The sequence below is a fragment of the Euwallacea similis genome, chromosome 28, assembly GCF_039881205.1.
Source record: "Euwallacea similis isolate ESF13 chromosome 28, ESF131.1, whole genome shotgun sequence".
NCBI lineage: Eukaryota > Metazoa > Arthropoda > Insecta > Coleoptera > Curculionidae > Euwallacea > Euwallacea similis.
In genome coordinates this window covers 1,311,139-1,323,406 of record NC_089636.1, presented here as the reverse complement: position 1 = coordinate 1,323,406, position 12,268 = coordinate 1,311,139, and the positions used below count along the sequence as shown (strand labels likewise).

At 36.6% G+C, this 12,268-nt stretch overlaps 3 protein-coding genes across 3 annotated transcripts in view; 2 read left to right on the top strand and 1 right to left on the bottom strand.

Moving 5' to 3' along the window:
* LOC136417406 (putative adhesion G protein-coupled receptor E4P) overlaps nucleotides 1-2,215 on the top strand; it is a 38,895-nt gene extending 36,680 nt beyond the window's left edge. The window contains exon 7 of the mRNA XM_066403084.1: nucleotides 1,691-2,215. Within this exon, the coding sequence (XP_066259181.1) occupies nucleotides 1,691-1,984 (294 nt within the window). The 3' untranslated portion in view covers nucleotides 1,985-2,215. The remainder of the gene's footprint in view (nucleotides 1-1,690) is intronic.
* A 1,393-nt stretch (nucleotides 2,216-3,608) lies between these two features.
* On the top strand, nucleotides 3,609-7,976 carry TBC1D23 (TBC1 domain family member 23). The gene is made up of 8 exons (XM_066403320.1): nucleotides 3,609-3,741; nucleotides 3,807-3,915; nucleotides 5,508-6,243; nucleotides 6,306-6,414; nucleotides 6,494-6,663; nucleotides 6,764-7,030; nucleotides 7,111-7,304; nucleotides 7,427-7,976. The coding sequence occupies exons 1-8, from the start codon at nucleotides 3,713-3,715 to the stop codon at nucleotides 7,817-7,819; spliced, it is 2,007 nt and encodes a 668-aa protein (XP_066259417.1). The 5' UTR covers nucleotides 3,609-3,712; the 3' UTR covers nucleotides 7,820-7,976.
* Nucleotides 7,977-8,044: 68 nt separating this feature from the next.
* On the bottom strand, nucleotides 8,045-12,230 carry CCT4 (chaperonin containing TCP1 subunit 4). The gene is made up of 10 exons (XM_066403321.1): nucleotides 11,991-12,230; nucleotides 11,110-11,162; nucleotides 10,524-10,613; nucleotides 10,244-10,411; nucleotides 9,977-10,130; nucleotides 9,606-9,913; nucleotides 9,218-9,449; nucleotides 8,809-9,101; nucleotides 8,571-8,750; nucleotides 8,045-8,212 (listed from the first exon to the last, which is right to left on the bottom strand). The coding sequence occupies exons 1-10, from the start codon at nucleotides 12,097-12,099 to the stop codon at nucleotides 8,195-8,197; spliced, it is 1,605 nt and encodes a 534-aa protein (XP_066259418.1). The 5' UTR covers nucleotides 12,100-12,230; the 3' UTR covers nucleotides 8,045-8,194.
* Nucleotides 12,231-12,268: the final 38 nt, after the last annotated feature.

Genomic DNA, 12,268 nt, shown 5'->3' with positions numbered 1-12,268 from the left:
ATGATCACGTCAAAATTTAAATTAAATATTTCTAAAACTGTTAAAACGTTTTAAATTTTTTAATGGGCAAAACTAAAAAAATTAAACTTTTACACCTCATACACTATACAGGGCATCCATTTCTGGAGCTCTGCCGTGGCAACCGTAAACGATAGGTGGTCAGTTAAATTATAACTCAAAATAACTCTATTTGAAATTCAAGAATGTGTCGTTTAAGAATCATTTGGAAAATTCCGATGATTTTTGCAAAAGGAATATTATGTGAATGCATGTGTTACCGTCAAAACCCGATCTAACTAGGAAAAACTAATGTTAACCATCAGCCTCGGACAGTTCTAGAATTTCCTAGTCAAAACTAGATTTAACTGAAAATCTTAGCTAAAAGTGAATATTCACTTTATAACGGTTTTATCTAGTTAAAACTAGTTTTAACTGGTAGATTATTTAGAATTTTCGGAATATGTACAAAAGTGTCTCATGAATTTTTGTGTAACTATTAAACATATTATGTAATGTGCCCTTATGGTACGCCTCTGTAGACCGCCATTCTTGGTAATATGCTTGACAATGACTCAATTCTTGCATCCATTATCTTTCGGTTAGGGATGTTTTTATTTAGGAAAATTCCGGCACTAACCTAAACTAACCTTCTTAGGAAACTGTAGTTTTGGCTAGAAGAATCTAGAATTCTCTAAAACTGATAGGTAATATCAGTTTTCCCTAATTAGATCGGGTTTTGACGGTAACACATGCAAGACTGACAACAAAGCGTTAAGATGAACTAAAAGTAAGAAAAAGTGGCACGTGGACGCGTGCAAGATTGGCGACACAACGTCACGTGTGAGTCAAGCGCTTGAAAAAGTATTATGTGGATGTATGCAGCACTGAAAAAAATATTATGTGGCTACATACAAGACTCACAACCTTAAGTATATACTAAGTGTAAGACCACTTTAGCTCAACTGTAACATTTTTCTAGAGGAAATATTATGTGGATGATGTTCGGTCCATAAGTGGGGACTGCCCTGAATATCCTCACGTACTTACATTGGAACTTAAGCAATAAAGCAAGCTGAAGTGTCTTTGTGTGGTCTTAACGTACAGCTACCGCATAAATACCCCCAACTTTCCCCTTTATTTGCTCCCCATGACATTCTCGTGACACTAATGCGAAGTTAATAAAGAGAAAGTGGCTTTCAGGGAAAAGGAGTTTCACGTAGTTTTAATGGTACCTTTTCTGGCTTACCTTACATTGAAAATAAAGACTCGTAACGACTTTTTAACGAGGAAAAGACGAGTTAGAAATTCAAATAAATCTTCTTTGGACATCATCTTTCAATAGAGTTAATGGCTATCCCTAATAGCTTACCTCCCAATTTGGAAATTTACTCCCACGTTACTATGAACTGCTCAAGAAATTCCTGGAGAAGAAGATTTTTACAAGCTCGCACATCATTAGCTCGGAATTAGAAGCGGTAATCTATATGCGGTTTCGAGATAACTTATCAATATTTATAGAGGTAATTTATCTCTTAAAAAGATCCGCTTTTAGCCTTAAATTGAGATATACAATAATTATTCATATTCATCTTAATCCCATTAAAAAGCGCTGGTTTTATCATGTCTGAGTGTTTTACTATATTGTTTTGCGACCTAGATGAAAAAGCCAATATTTCTGTATTGCTTTCAGATCAACGTCGTGAGTAGCATATACCTTGCCCTGGCCACTCTGTCCAAGTTGATGAATTCCGAAGGAATATGGATTTCCTTTCACATTTTCCAGGCCCTACAGGGGATCCTAATGACAATGTTGGTCACATGCAACCGTCAAATATTAAAATTGTACACCCGCAGTCTTAAATCAACGACCAAAAAGCATAATATGGCGATGCCCAGCTACATTGACCGGCCGTCCAGTTCCGGCTTGAACAAATCGACCAGCTTGCAAATGCTTACTTGGGATCCACCCCCAGATTTCGTTTAAAACTGGGTACCCACGACATATCATGAGATCTTTCTCTGGTCTACTTGCAGCAATATATTAAATCACAACAGGAATTAATGTTAGTTCACTTAAGCAGAAAAAAGTGATCCTGACCGAGAATTCGCAGTATAGATTGTAGTCCCTTGAGTAATCGGTCAGCGCTTTAGGAAATTAAAACTTCCAGATATTCGATGTTACTACAGAGTAAAACAGTAAAATGAAATTTACTTACTAATTTTGTTGTTTTTTTTTGCCCAGATTCGTCATTAACGCCAATCATAGATGTTCCATTAATCCATTGAAGTTATGGTGCTAGTGCTATATCAATGGGCTTAGATCGGAGTCCTCTGCAAGTGGCTCATGGAAAAGATGATGCGACATTAATATAAATCCTCCCTGTTTTCAGACTTCTCATTAACGTCTTTCGATCCTAGACTACCCAGAACTACCACGTTAGTCCGCTTTAATTATGGTGCTGGTGGTCCCACCCAAGACCAACTAGAAAGAAGAGACATCTACCAAATCACTTCCCGATGACAAATCCTCTCAGATTGAGTGAATTTATTCCCAAAAATCTGGATATAACTATCTCTGACTGTAATCCCACATCCCTTCATCCGGGAGGGGCCAACTTCCCCACCAACGCTAATAAAACATCCTTTACCTGGAATAATCAAGAAAAAAGCCAGGCAGCTTTTTGGAATTTTAACTTCACTATTCTTAACCGATAACCCACTAGGAAACTAGCCGGAGAGCCTCCAATCCACGGAGGAGCTTCAGATTAGGATATAGAAAACGCCGTAGATTCACGGTTAAACACTCAGAAGACTGAGCAAGGGGTAAAATAGGGGGCGAATTTTCTCGAAAAATGCCGGTTCTATTTATGGTGAAGACAGAGCAAAAAGCGCTCGACTTCGTTATCACAAGTCAGGACTGATGGCGTATGCACCACCCTAGTGATGCGTTAGTGAGTTTAGTAGCGCATCACTAGAGCGACGATTGCCTCACTTCTAGAGGAGTTAAATGCCCACACTTCCTCACAATTAGGTTTACGTTGGTTGCACATTTCCACACCTTCAGGTCCGTTGGTGCTTGAGGAAATACCAAACTTTACAATTGACCTTTAAGTGATAACATTGTCTTCTAGCACTATTACAAGTACACGTTGAACTCTTTATGTCTCTGGGCCACATAAAATGATAAATAATCTGGAGATAAATTAAATTTCCTAAATAAAGTGATATGGTGACACGTTTTGGCTAGAAAGAAATATGAATGCTGGCCCAGTGGTTCTATGACTACTTGGAGTCCCTGATGGACATTTGCAGTAAAGAGAAGGCTTGAGAAATAAGCCAATCGCTATTTCTTTATGACTTTTATCACGTTACACAACTATCTCCATAATTTCCATATATCAGGCCTAATGGACGATAAACTATATAGCCCAAATTATGTAGCTTTACCTTCTCTAAGATTGAATGATTAATGATATTCACTCGTCACTCATTCCTGGAGCGTAATCAAAGCGTATACCCCTATTTTCCAGTCATATGGGAAGTGCCAAGTTGTGACAGAACGTTGTCACTGACACTGACGTAATTTGGACGGTGGCTTCTTTATTGTTATTTATATTTATTTATTTATGATTTTAATAGATAAGGGCTCTTGAAATTTTTTGCACCATTTCCTGAAATTTGTAAATTTAATACAGCTAAAAAGTGATGTAAAATGGCGATAGGAGACGAGGGAAATTTGTGGTAAGTGAAACACAAATTTCATCGTTCTATGTCCCATTTTCACTCAACTTTATCTTCCTCACAAGGGTTACTGAGTTGGAAAATGCCCTGTTAGAAGAATGTTCTGCTACGGAGATCTACTGCATTTGCAAGGGAAAACCGTTGCCAGAAAGTCTTCGCCCAGAGGTTTGGCAGGTTTGTACTTTGGAATGGTAGTTAAGTCTTTTTTTAATAAAGGTGTGATAAAGGTATGTTATCTGTGGCTTACGAGTAATCTGAGACAAGTGAGTAATATTAGCAACGTTAGTGAGGGACATAATTTCACTTCATTTTTAAAGCTTGTGATACCTAGCAAAAGCAGACAAATCCTTTATTTGATTCTGCTCCAATGTTCCTGGAATTGAAATGAAAATATTGGGGACTGAAACAATAATTGTGTGTATAAAATTTAAATTTGCAAAGGAAGCTTGCTCCAACCATTGGACACACCCTGAATATCACTCATTTTAGCATAGAGAAAACTCTTCCTCATCTTTTTAATAACCCTTTTTATTAAACAGAGAGATCATTTAAATTTCATTTGTAGTCAGCTGTAAAGTTTGTTGAAGAAAAGAATGTATGTCGATTATCGTTTGTGGATATTTGGTTACATACATCATTTGCTAATTTTTCATGCCAAAACACTTCTTCCAGAGACATTTGGCCAATCATTATTTATTATTCTGATTATTTGCCATTTGGCCTTTGCATTTTTTTGTTTTCTTCTATTATTTTATTAATTTTATCCGTTTTATAAAAAGTCGGTGTATTTTAAGATCACAGTATCGTTTGTGTTTAAATTCAGTTTCCTGTACCCACCGCAAAATGGTGTCCACAGACAAGCAGAAAACATTTATGATTGAAGCTTATTTTCTTAATGGAGAATGGGTTTATGAAGTTCAACCCCGTTTTTGAGAATTTCATGAAAAATTCCCTGAAGTTGCAACAACTTTTTGCTTCTATGACCTTAGATTATCTAAGAGAATATTATGTCAATCATTTGATAAGTTCACATAGAAAGCATATCTAGCACCTCAATCCCCAGACCTTACATCACTGGATTACTTCTTGGTCCCAACTTAAAAAAATAACATTTTTAGACAACCAGTATACACAATCGAAGACCTTAAGGAACGGATTAGAGCAGAGTGTGCAAATGTTACCCCAGAAGTTTTCGGCAACGTCTTCAAGAATATGAAGCGTCGGGTACATTTGTGTATTGAAGTGAATGGACAATATTTTCAGCAATTATGATTTTTTCAAACAATTAGATTTGTGTTGTTAAAAAATAGCCTTAATGTTTAATTGAAATCTTGAAAATTAAAAGTAAATAAAGCAACATAACGTCACTCGGCTCCTTTATCAAAAATTAATTTTAACGTCTATTTTGTGGCATATGATCAAGCTACGACCTACTTTTTATTTTCCATTTCTCATGTGAAAAATCCTACAGCTAGCTGGATATATAATTTAAATAATTTCTCTGTATAAACCTGCATTGTTATGCATCATCTGATGCATGAGACTCTCTAAAGATACAAGGTGTTTCCAACTTTGCACCTCATGTCTTGTTTGAAGAAATAAGCAATAAAATTGAAGATTTTATTGTGAGGTCTCAATGAAAGACCACTAAATTCCACTATTATGATAAACAATTCTATTTTTCATTTCTTTACATAAAACGGGAGGCAGGAAACTCAAAACACTCTGTAGTGAGGGCCTCAATTTTAATGCATTTTTTTCTCCAGATATGCCTAGATGTTAGGGATAAAGGAAACCAACTGGACCACTTCAACGAAGTATATGATCTACCAAATCAAACAGTATTGAGAGAAGACTGTCAAAACTTTGTTTCAAAATTGGGTAATGAGGAGGAAGATAAGATCCAGGTCACTTCTGAATTGGAATCAATTGTGACTTTCTATTGCAAGAGTAGGAACCTTCCATATTCTCGAAATAATGGATGGATCGAATTACTTCTTCCAATTTTAACCTTGAAAGTTTCCAAATCAACTACCTACAATCTTTTTGAAGCAGTGAGAGATACATTTATCCCACAAAGTTGTGAGAAAGATGGGAACTCGTTTCACATCTTGCGGCTTTTGCTTTTGTACCACGACCCGGAATTATGCTCGTTTCTTGACACCAAGCGCGTCACCCCCGAGGACTACTGCCTTACATGGTTTCAGTCACTGTTTGCAGCTACATGCAGCCTACCTGTTGTGATAAATATGTGGGATTATTATTTCCAACAATCGGACCCGTTTTTCATATTCTTTTTGTCGCTGATAATGGTGGTGAATGCCAGAGATCAAATAATATCCATGAAGGGTAAAAATAGGGAAGATGTTATTGCCACACTCGCTAATATGCCTTGCGGTCTTGAAGCGGATGATGTGGCAGATTTTTGTTCGTTGGCTCAATATTACGCCTTGAAAACGCCTATGTCCTTCAGAAATGATCTCATGCAAACGATATACAATGGTAACTAAGAAGTTTTCGACTGGAGTTCGAGGATTTATATCTATTCCTTAATCCGTTCTTAGGTCTCAATGTATCGAATGTTTTGGTATCCCAAGCTCTGTGTTTGCCAGTCTCTGTTCATGAACTGGTTGAAAATATTTCCAGAGACTCCACAAGCATTGATTCTGTCAGGTAAGTTTAACAGACACCAAATTGACCTATAATGATTGTCAAAAATAGTGTTTTGGGCAGTATTAACAGTCTGTATTAGGTTCTTTCTGGTGGACTGTCGACCAGTTGAACATTACAACGCGGGACACTTACCCACGGCATTTCACTTGGACTGCAATCTGATGTTGCAGGAACCAAGCGCATTTGCTACTGCAATTCGAGGTCTGCTGAGCGCCCAAAAACAGGCCATTGCACATAACTCTTCAGCAGGTAACAAGCACTTCGTAACACGTAAATGATAAAAAAACTACAAAGAAAGAAGTTACTGGTACCTGGTTTCAGCTAAATAATTTCCAGTATTTTCGCTTAGGTGGAGATCATCTATGCTTCCTTGGGTCCGGCCGTAACGAAGAGGACCAATACACGCACATGATCGTATCGTCTTTCCTGCAAAAACACACTCAATACGTCTCGTTACTTACTGGTGGCTATATAGCCTTGCACGAATATCTATCAGAGAACTTAAATTACTTGCAAGACCACAATCCGCAGCAATGCATTGTGTGTGCGCCGCTTCATCCCGTTAAAGCTGAGAGCCCATCGAACGTGAAGACGGGCCACAGTGGTGATTTCATTGGTAAGCCGTAATTACAATCATTACGAAAGGCCAAACCCTGCTCTAGTTTCCTTGCGACTGGGAAGAAATGTATTTTTTAGGAAAACTTTCTGCGGCGATGAGGTCAAAATCAGCTGAAGTAACTGGGAAACTAATTGAATACATAGTAAACCCCAGCAGCAGTCCCTTGCAGGAACGACACGTTTCCAGTACGGATAAAATCGGAAAACGATATAGAGATGTAGCCCCCGTGTTCAGTATCGACGATGACCACGACAATGTCGCCAGTCTGGAGGTCAGTACTTAAATTTAAGTTTACTATAAGGAATGTTTGTTTAAAAAAATGTTGGGTAAAACTGAAAAACTTTCGAATAAAGAACCTATACTTCGCTTGATAACCAAGTGTAACCTTTTCAGGCCATAGATGACTATGACAATCATGAAGTGGTGAACATCCAAGCCTACCTCAAGAAACCTGAGATAATTCAACACTTTCCGTGCAAAGAAGTGCGTACGAATGGTTCTATGTTCAAAAGCCATCTCATGATCACGGACAATGAACTGGTCGTACTGCGGGAAGTGTTTGAGCCCAGAGGTTCAGCGGAAGTGATAGTAAAACGTCCCCTCTCAGCAATTGTAAAAATAACTGCGAGGAAACGGCATCCCGAACTGATCACCTTTAAATATGGGGTACCCGATGGTGAAGACCTTAAAATTTCAGACATGGATCGGTTTTTAATTCCAAACGCCGATAAAGCCACAAAAGTAGTCTCGGAGCAGATACTTAAGCAGTTAAAGGCTAAAGAATAGTATTTTCTAAGTTTGCTAACTACGTAGCTGCAGAGTACTTTTTAACTTATATATCATAAGTTTTAACACGGTAAATTTTCAAGAAACTGCTGTACAATAGTTAAATAGAATTAATAGATTTGTTTTGTGTATAAATTAATATAACAGATGTTGACTATTTGAAGACTTTTAATTTGAGCACATATACCAAAAGCAAAATAAGGAGTTAAGAAAAACTCGAAATTGTATTTAAAATGCTTAATTTTATTAATAAAGTTAAATGTGAAATTTGAAACAATATGAACAAGCTGCTGTTTGTAATGTGAAAAATATAATATTACTGCCACTTAATGCTCAGTTAATATTAACACTACAAAATACGAGATTCGCAGATGTTTATGTTAACGTGTTGATCTGAAAATAAAACAATCAATGAACTTTCCAATATAAAATAACATATTCTTTTAGACTGAGTGAAGCGACGTATTCCGATGGAATCTATTCATGAAAATTTCTCTATGGCCCTTTGCCCATGTCTATTAAAATGACACATATGATGATGACCTTTCGTGAAATAATATGACATTTATTCCTTGCAAATTTAAGCTTTCAGCAATAGATTCCTTTGCTCGCTACTTTTTAATTATACTCTAAACCAAGTTTTATAATAGTTTTAGAGATACAGACCGTGAAAGAAGCAGTTAAAATCAAATTTCCAAGTCGAACGAAATACATCGCAAACAGCTGAATATTTTAGATTAAGATTACTTACAATGTCATCAATTTTCAGAATGGACTGAACGGTTTCGGTGGCGAAGGACAGTGCTGAAGTAGTAACCAGCAATGGTTGCACCACATTTTCTTCGAGAATGTCCGAGATACAACCTTTCCGTACATTGATACCCGCAGAGATTTCCCCTTTAGCATGACGGTTTCGTAATTCAGTCACTGTCTAGTGTTGAAAAACACTTTCAAAACATTTAAACTCGGATTTTTTTAGACCTACAAACCTGAATTGCGTTAAGCCCCGCATTTTCCGCAAGCGTAAACGGGATTATCTCCAAAGCGGCAGCGTATGCTCTCAAACAAATCGCGTCAATTCCCTCAATTTTATCCGCCAAAGCGGCCAATTTGAGAGCCAGCTCAGTTTCGGGCGCGCCTCCACCCGCGATGACCGCCTTCTTCCGAACTAAACAGCGCACTACACACAAAGCATCGTGTAGGGAACGTTCAGCTTCTTCCAACACCAACTTGTTTGAGCCACGGACAAGGAGCGTGATTGTATGGCCGGGATTTTGAATTCCTAAAACAAATTGTCAAGTGTTTAGTAAATTGAACGTTCTCCTGAACATTTTGAAGGAATCAGCATTTTATAAGTCTGAAATAAGGGACTTTTCACTTTTTTTTCAAAAAACTCACCTGTTACCCTGACCATCCTATTTCCTCCAAATCCGACCTCTTCTACTAGTTCAGCGGAGACTAGATTTTCTGGGACAAAGTGATCTAAAGAGGCAATAGGGCGGCAGCTCAGAGTTTTGCAGACAAACTCAATGTCTTCTCGCTCGATATCTTTGATGACCATACATTTAATTTTATCCAAAAAGTGAATAGCCAAGTCAGACACCGCATCTCGAAGTATCGATTTTTGAATCTGGTGAAAACACATAACAGTCAGCTATAAACTTCGAATTAGTACTGAAGACACAAACAAAATTCTCAATTATAGATGTGACTTACCACAACAAAATCAATAATGTACTTTTATAGGAATATCTAATATTTCCAATGAAAATGCAATAAAACTCACCAGCAAAACATTACACCCAGTCTTCTTAATCTGTTTTACAATATTCAAAATGTAAGCCCGTTCTTCTTTAAGTACCCTGTCCATTGCCGCATAGTCCGACACTATAATATTATGGTCCATGTCCGTTTTTGGTGGCGATATGCAGAATTGAATCAGTCCAATTTTCGCCTTTTCTACCCGTTTCGGACCGGAAACATTAGCCAACTTTTGGGGGAAAACTAGACCGTTAATGAGTTCTGTATCCTCGACAGTTCCTCCCAATTGTTTGAGCACCTTGATATCGGAGAGATTGCAAGCGCTCTCTCTTCCTGTTAGAGACGCGTTTGAGAAAAACATAAAAATAGTCAATAATTAAAATACAGGTATAGTACCTGGTTCTATGATTTTTAGAACGGCGTCTACGGCTAAAGGAGCTAACTGACTGGATTGTTGAGATACGACTTTTGAGTTCAGTGATGTAGAGGCGCTTTTGATCAACTGTTCTCGATTGCTGAGCTCAACGGGAGTGGCAATTTCGTTTAAAATCTATAACGATTTTAAGATTTATTTTATATAATTTTTAGGTTTAAAATTTTCATTAATTAATATCGATGAAAAATAGCAAAAAAGAGACGAAATATGTATATTTTGTTTCATACCAGTAAAGCATGAACAGCAGCTCTTTGGAACGACTCTGAAATTACAGTGGGATGTATACCGCGGTTTAAAAGCTTCTCAGCGGCATCTAAAAAGGCGCCAGCAATAACTACAACTGAAGTAGTGCCATCTCCAGCTTCTACGTCTTGAGCCCTTGAGAGTTCCACTAACTGAAAAAGAATGTGTTATTTTTTGAATCTGAGAATGTAGAGGGAAATAATAGGAATAATTGGAATCATTCCTCAAATTAAAATTCAGCGACAAACACGCTTTTCTACTCACCATCTTGGCTGCAGGATGTATAACATTCATCTGTTTCAAAATTGTAGCTCCATCATTGGTAATTGTTACTTCTCCATTACCAGCTTGGATCTACATATAAACACAATATTATATCAGATCTCTATTTGCAATATATTTGTCACAAAAATAAAGCATTATGTCGGCTTGGATGTTTTCATAGGAATTTACTGGTTTTAGACTTAATTTTGAAGTTAAAAGACATTACAATTTGGGCCTAATGAATTTTTTTTATGTAACATCTAACAGCCTAATGATTGAAGGACTTATATTATAATTATAATAACTTTAACAAGAACGTTGTTTTCAGTGGTTTAGTTTTTTAAAAACCTAATTACTTTGCCAGCAAAATAATTTCCATAGAAAAGAAACAATTAAAAGAATGCATTGGTCTCCACTTTCATGGGAATTTTCTTTTATTTTAGCACTAGTTTTGAAAGCCTAGTCTACATTGAAGAAGTTAACATGAACTTATGTCTCCATTAAATTTACTGGAATTTGAATACTTGATTCAGAATTCTTACAGTAATATAAATAAAAATAATAAAATATCTATTAATGAACGTACCATTTTGTCCATTCCTCGTGGACCTAAACTTGTTCGGATGGCATCACATACAGCTAAAATTGGAAGACACATTATTAGGATTACAAACAATTCAGGAATACAAAAATGGACCCCCATTTACATCATAAAAAGACAAACAATTATAGAAATTGGCATAGAAATAATCAATACCGTAATTTAATTGTAATAAGTAATTTATTTTGAGGACTTTTGTCTTGTTAATGATATCATCTTAATTATAATTTTTTTGATATTGGACCCCTTAGAAATTAAAGTTTGTTTGGTTTGATGGAAGGTAGCCACAAAAGCTACTATATTGGTAAAATAAAGTGGTTTTATTTCTCAATTGGGAATTGAAACAAAGAAGACATGACTTTTCAATAACTATTAGTGTTCATCTATCCAAATTTTCAGTAATTTCCAGATTAAATAAAACCCCTAAACTTTAAGTAGCTGAAACAATTATTGATTGACAAGCAGAATTATGTTTCTACATGGCTATGTTTAATATGTTGATAACTTAAAGAGTCTTAAGAGCCAAAATTAAATGTCAGTAAGTTTGGTTTGTGAAAGGCATAGGTTTCTATTGAAATGGGTGACAAAATTTACCCCTTTAACTATAGGTTTGGCCTGCTATTAAATTTACTAGCTCTTCGATAATTTGACCCTAAATTGTTTTAGTTAGATCACACTGCAATTAAACGTCCACACCCTACAGTCAGGAGTTTCATAGTTCTGGAATAAATCAATGAGCTGATTTACAAGGAGCTCTTAGAGCTTTTCAGCAACCTATACAGGGCATCAAGGGGCCATATTCTGACTTCACAATTCACGTTTAGCACCCCAAAAAAACCCAATTAAATTGGCATCACTAATTTTACCTTTAGCGGCATTAATGTTACTGGATCTTACATCTGCGGGTTTGCTTTTATCCTTGTAAGCTAAACTTCGATTCCGGTTGGAATCTCCTGAAGCTTTGGGTGGAGTCATAATGGAAAATTTGGATCACACGCGAAAACTGGATATTAAAGCTATAATTTGCAGGATGAATCCAGATTTACCAGGTTCTCCCGGCTTCTGATTTATATTTATTTATTGGGATCGTCCTCTGTTTTCTTTCTATGCTTTGGTCGTTTTGTTTGTCAAAGTTGATTGAAAT

Coding starts and splice junctions, on each gene's coding strand:
- CCT4 (XM_066403321.1), bottom strand. CDS start 12,099: ATGACTCCACCCAAAGCTTCAGGAGATTCCAACCGGAATCGAAGTTTA. Junction 11,163..11,990: donor TAACATTAATGCCGCTAAAG/GTAAAATTAGTG, acceptor TTCCAATTTTAG/CTGTATGTGATGCCATCCGA. Junction 9,914..9,976: donor TCTAAAAATCATAGAACCAG/GTACTATACCTG, acceptor CGTCTCTAACAG/GAAGAGAGAGCGCTTGCAAT.
- TBC1D23 (XM_066403320.1), top strand. CDS start 3,713: ATGGCGATAGGAGACGAGGGAAATTTGTG. Junction 6,664..6,763: donor TGCACATAACTCTTCAGCAG/GTAACAAGCACT, acceptor ATTTTCGCTTAG/GTGGAGATCATCTATGCTTC. Junction 7,031..7,110: donor CCACAGTGGTGATTTCATTG/GTAAGCCGTAAT, acceptor TGTATTTTTTAG/GAAAACTTTCTGCGGCGATG.